A 6,424-nucleotide genomic window follows, 5' to 3' on the forward strand; every position below is an offset into this window, starting at 1 on the left:
GTTAAACTCAGTCTAAGTGGGGAGAGGCTTCCAGCAAAGAAAACCTCTATTAAGATGAAGACATTGGACCCTGAGTGGAATGAAGATTTCAAATTGATTGTAAAAGACCCAAAATCTCAAGTCCTACGGTTACATGTCTATGATTGGGAAAAGGTTTAAGATATCTTCCTTCTCTCTCATAAATTATTGCACAAACCTAAATAACTAAAATATCTTGCGAAGTAGAAATTATTTTTTTCCGTAGAAGAAACAACATTCACTTAATCTAATCATTACACTAGGTAAGGAAGTTCATTTTGACTTAAAACTTTTATAGGTTTTATAAAATATGGTTTGAGGTGACACAACCGAACATACTTTTAGTATATCCATTAGCATTAATCCCATCCCCATCACCATTCCTACCAGAACACCTCTCTTTATCCCTTCCTCTACCCTCCTCCCTCCTCCTAGAGGACATGGTTTTTGCCTATCCCCACAGCTGTATAGCGAAGACCATTAGATCCCTAAAGCATAATTTGATATGGCGTTAGTGAACCACATTTTCTATATTACCAAATTGTACACAAATATTGCCCGACAACTTACAAAGCTGATATAATAGTATTTAATAAATAAACGTTGAATTGTTAAAACTTCAATATTAGAGAACTTTCCAACATAACTGATACATGGTAACTATAATAAGGGAGATGAAGAAATCACTTAAATTTCATGCATAATATATATATATATACTAACTTAAAAGGTATCTGAAAATGAAAATTTCATAAAATGATTTCAGATTATATATAAACAAGGGAGTCATTTGTTCACACCAATTCAAATATGTAAAATATCATAAAATGAAATTTTACCCATTTTGATACCAACATGCATTCTGATTTATGTTCTCACAATACATTAAAATTGCATGACTATAGATTATAAGTTCTTGTGGCACTCTACCAGAGAAGCGAAAACCTCTCAAATAGTATGTTGGCAACAGAAGAATGCAAAAAACAACAAAGATAAGCAAGTATGATGAACCATACCGAGAGTGGGAGTGAACTGGCAGCAGAACCATCTAGGCCATTACCAGCCATTGTTAATATTATAACTGCATCATTGGGCATAGAAAAGTAGAATGTTATGCACAGCTAAACTGACCAACTGAATAACTAGACAGCAAGTATAGTACAATACTATGAAATTTCAGCTAAGTGACAAGAAAAATACACGCATCCAATGATGTGAGTATGACATACTTAAAATAGGGAAGTGATAGTATACATCAAGTTAAAGGATACCACGTTGAAAGTGCAATTTCAAATTAAATCAGTAATGAAAGCAACTCCAAATAATGAAAATTAAAAAGTAGTTTTATAAAAAATAAAATAAAAAAGTAGTGCATCGTGTCTATAATAAGGACAATACATAACATCCAAAAGCAACAACCCCATGACCATAAAGCAAATAATGGAACAATGAGGGATCGTACACAAAATGAAAACCTTACAAGCAAAGAAATGAACATGTCACGGCAATGGATTATTACATTTAGACTGATTGTGACCTATGCCATTGCATCGAGAGCAATGAATAGCTCTCTTATGGCTAAATTGTGACTCAATACGCCTTTGCCGGGGTCTTCTTGGAGGACGTCTCACTTGCGGGGGTTGGAGACTAGGAAATACGTTGCCTTGGCCATCTTGCAAAGTCCCAACCTCACAAACTTTAGGCATGTTGTGTGTTGGTAATGGTTGAAACTGACCCGAGTAAATCAAATGTTGGGTGGAGACTTTAAAACATGGGTCGATATAGTCATACACATCGTGTCTCAATGTGCGGATCACAGCACATACATGTGGACATGGCAACCCGGACATTTGCCATGTTAGACATGTACACTTATGTTGCTGCATATCCACAACCAAATAAACATCTCCAGTAAAAACCTTGAACGTCCCATCCAAATAGGGCATCACAGTAATCGGAGCAGATCTCGTGATATTTGACATTAGCTTTTCCTCTGTTTTGGGTCCAACCACGCTCTTCCACTTATCTGTATCACGCATATGGGTGTCCAACATGGCTACAAGCTTATCCATGTGCATCATCAACAACGTATAAATTGTTTGGTGTCGTTCCTCTCTTAACCACACATTGAAGGACTCTGCAATATTAGTTGTCATTTTATCCCAACGTTTTTTAAGGAACTTTGACATCGCCCAATGCTCCAGACTATTCTCTGCAACCCACCTTACTAGGTCGCCATTAAAACGCACAAGTTTTTCAAATGCCTCATTGTAGTCTATATCCAACCGAGCATATGCAATGTTGTCTAAAAGCAACAAAGCATCTTCTTTCCCTTTCTTTCCCCTAATTTTTTGCCTGTTGAAGAAGCTTGAAAAGTTGTCTTTCACATGTCGATAACAATAGGCGTGATTTTCTACCCCAAACAACTCCGAAACACTACGCAATATCCCTTGATGTCTATCTGATATAATAATTACTTCTTGACCATCTAGGATCCCCTTCAATTTCTCCAAGAACCAATACCAATCCTCATAATTTTCTGAACCAACCACACCTAAGGCTAGAGGGAACATTCCATCATCTGCATCATATGCAATGGCAGACAAAAGAGCTCCTTTGTATGAACCACTTAGGTGGCAAGAATCAATAGCCAATAATGGTTGACACCCCATGGTGAACCCTTGAATTGAAAATGCATGGGCAATGAACAATTGCTTGAAGTGACCTTCATGAGAAGTGTACTCGGCAATAGTTCCAGGGTTAATTTCCCTTAGCCTATGGCATAACCAAGGCAAAAACGCGTAGGACGCACGTGGAGATCCATATACATGCTCTTTTTCCTTCTCTTTAAGATGCCATGCTTGGTTATAAGTCAATTGAACTCCATGATCACGTTCAAAATCCTTGCAAATTTGTCGAGGAAGGTATTCTGGAGTTGTTCTAAACACGTCTTCAACAACAACAACACCTCTCTTGGAAGAAACCCGCACCTTAGATGAACACTCATCTTGAGCTATATGATTATGATTAACTTGGTAAGTATAAACTCGCAATATTTCATTTCCTTCAACAGCATGAGCTGTTATCTTCCAAGGACAATTCTCAACCGCACACTTTACTGACATATGAGTAGGTGAATTTTTCTTGTACTTGTATTGAAACCTTCTAGCTAATGACATTTGGTATATTGCATTCCGAAACTCATCTGCATTCTTAAATGTATGTCCAGAACCTAATATTGCCTCACGAAACCGATTCGATTCCAAAGGGGTGTACTCACTATTTGCACAACAAGATGCAAAACCTCTTGATAACATCATAGTATTAGGACTTGCATCGCATGATGCATTAGACGAAGGAAACGTAGGATGTGGACCTCTGCATTTACATTCATAACCAAAATTAGACTACATAATGCGTAAAATTGATATTCATAAAATTTTAAATAGACATCCAAGTGAAAACGCATTACCCAAGTGCCAATTGTGTATTCGGTATATTTGCCTCTATGGCTTCCACACCGGGTGACTCGACTATGTACACATTTGCAAAGTCATCACTGTGGGAAACCACGTTATCCAAGTCATCCTCATCTTCTAAATCTTGGATGACTCTAGGGTTAAACTTGAGGGTGTAGTGCATCCTCCTCACATGAAGGGAAATGTCGAATTTTTCTAAGACCTTGTGAGTGAATTCTTCAAATGTCATTCCTTTATAAATGTGAATACCTTTGCTTCTTCCACCAACATATTCCCAAAGGCCATCATTTTTTTGGACAAGTTTGCCTCCCACGAAAATATAACAGCATATTCTATTTGTGGCATCCATCAATCTATTGAAATAAAGCACAAATTTATATTGTTGAACAAACAATAATGCATATTCAATGTGATCTTAAAAGTTTTTTCATCTCACAATATACTATGTTCCCATACGAAAAAGTTATATTTTAAAAAATATATATACAAAAAAATGTAACTTTAAAATCTTAAAAAATAATTTTTGTTGCTCCTTTTGATTATTCTAACCATTGTCAACAGTAAGATTATTTTAAGATAGGCACTAATAAACAAACGGTGAGTTGAACTAAGATATGAAGACCGAGCTTCTCTCTTCTCTTAGACTAATAAATACTACCTAACCTAAACAAAACTAAAAATAATAATAAAAATAAAAAACAAAAATGAGAAATGTAAAACTGAAATGGAAATTAAAAGATTGAAATTAATAGATTAAAAAAAATCATTAAATTAAAAACTAAGAAAGGCTATAAAAGGAAAAAAAAACAAATCTCTAACTTATTTTCCCTATCATTCCCCTTTACTTATATATTCATAGTTCACATTTTTATAAGCAAAAACCTCTCTCTCCAACTACTTTAGTGCTACCCAATTTGACACTACTACTTACCTATGCTAATAATCTAATCGTGTCAATACTTGGAACTTTAAGACAGAACATCACAACAATATCTAGTAAAGTAGGAGGATTTTGTGTCTGATTCGACATAATACTCCAGAACATATATATATATATATACACACCAAAAACATTGGAATTATGGAACTATAAGACATTCAATAGGAAATAATCCCCCACGTTTTATTAAGCTCTGACCTATACTTACACTAGGTAGAAAACAAATTCTCATTCTCACTCAAACCCTTAGACAATTTCTGTTGGTACTACTATATCAGACATGCCTACAAACTTATTCAAAGAGAATGGAGATATTTAAATATTAATTATAAAGTGTTGCTTTTCAAAATAATATGAAGAGATAATAGCCTAAAAAATGTAACAAATACAAAATTCTCTTCTAAACTATCATGCCCTACTTTAGATGATTCATACAAAACCATAAGCAATAGTTTAACACATTTAAGGTTTAAGGGTAAAAAAAACTAATAGATAAAAAGAGATAAATCTGTTACTTGTGCCTACATCTCAAGCCAAGACACCATAAGAAAACTTTAGGGTTTTTAGGTTTTCCATTTCCCCTTTCCATTTTTCCTCTCCTGGTTTTCTAGCAACCAATTAAACAATTATAAATTATTTTCAAGTATATATGACAATTTTTCACAAATATTTTTTTGAATTTAAAATATACAAATAGCATGAAAAAAAAAATCTAAAAAAAATTACAAAAATAAAATCAGATCGATTAAGCCATGAATCATGAGTTGCAGGTAAAATGCATTTTCTGTATTCTCAAGGCTTAAAGAAAAAATTATAGTTCAAAAATTTTCCTTTCTTTTTCTCATTATTTTCTCAGCATTCGAATAATAGTAGCCAACCAAGAAGTCAATTATTGAATGGGAACAGTAACTTGAACTCCGGAGATCAAGTTGAACACAGTTTAGAGATTTGGACTAAGAAAATTTAGGTCGAGATTTAGGCAATCTACTAACCTCAAATATGCAACAAGAGAGACCCAACTGAAATCCATACCTTATTCAAATTTTCGAGAGAGACGAATGCGAGAAAAAATGAAAGAGCCGCAGAGATTGAGATGCAAGCGATGGAGGTGCTCGAGAGGAAGAGAAGAAAACGGCTTCTAGGCTTGAAATGCTGAAGAGAGACCAAAATTTAGGCAATCTACTAACCTCAAATATGCAACAAGAGAGACCCAACTGAAATCCATACCTTATTCAAATTTTTGAGAGAGACGAATGCGAGAAAAAATGAAAGAGCCGCAGAGATTGAGATGCAAGCGATGGAGGTGCTCGGGAGGAAGAGAAGAAAACGGCTTCTAGGCTTGAAATGCTGAAGAGAGACCAAAATTAGGGCAAAATTCCAAAAATCCGCAGAGATTGAGATGCAAGCGATGGAGAAACTCGGGAGGAACAGAAAAAATGGCTTCTAGGCAGAGAAGAAAACGACTTCTAGGCAGAGAAGAAAATGGCTTATAGGCTTGAAATGCTGAAGAGAGCAAAATTAGGGCAAAATTCCAAAGAGCCGCAGAGATTGAGATGCAAGCGATGGAGGAACTCGGGACGAAGAGAAGAAAACGGCTTCTAGGCTTGAAATCTGAAGAGACACCAAAATTAGGGCAAAATTCCAACCTGGATTTTTTTGTTTATTATTTTTTTTTTTCATAATCAGCAAAGGTTATTTTTGGAATTAATAAAAGTGCATATCCTTCTTTTTAATTTTGACACTTCCTATGGGTTTTCAGCTTAAATGGGTCGGTTAGATGGACCATCTCTTAATTTTTGGGCCCAGTTAGGCCCAAAACACAATTCTCCCATAAAAATAACCATTCAAACATTCAACGATGCACAACCCCATTTGGCAGGTTGTCGACGTTTATTGATCAACAAGGGATTGGAAACAATGTGTAGGCTTGACCATAGACAAAATGTCGATGATTTTGGTGGCCTTCTAACTCATGTTGACTTTTCTC

At 35.3% G+C, this 6,424-nt stretch overlaps 1 protein-coding gene across 1 annotated transcript; it reads right to left on the reverse strand.

Moving 5' to 3' along the window:
• Positions 1 to 449: 449 nt before the first annotated feature.
• Positions 450 to 3,726, reverse strand: LOC132254728 (uncharacterized). Its single transcript, XM_059740935.1, has 5 exons — positions 3,491 to 3,726; positions 3,138 to 3,396; positions 1,889 to 2,990; positions 1,035 to 1,099; positions 450 to 506 (listed from the first exon to the last, which is right to left on the reverse strand). The coding sequence occupies exons 1-5, from the start codon at positions 3,724 to 3,726 to the stop codon at positions 450 to 452; spliced, it is 1,719 nt and encodes a 572-aa protein (XP_059596918.1).
• Positions 3,727 to 6,424: the final 2,698 nt, after the last annotated feature.

This window comes from Vitis vinifera, chromosome 12 (genome assembly GCF_030704535.1).
Source record: "Vitis vinifera cultivar Pinot Noir 40024 chromosome 12, ASM3070453v1".
Lineage (NCBI taxonomy): Eukaryota > Viridiplantae > Streptophyta > Magnoliopsida > Vitales > Vitaceae > Vitis > Vitis vinifera.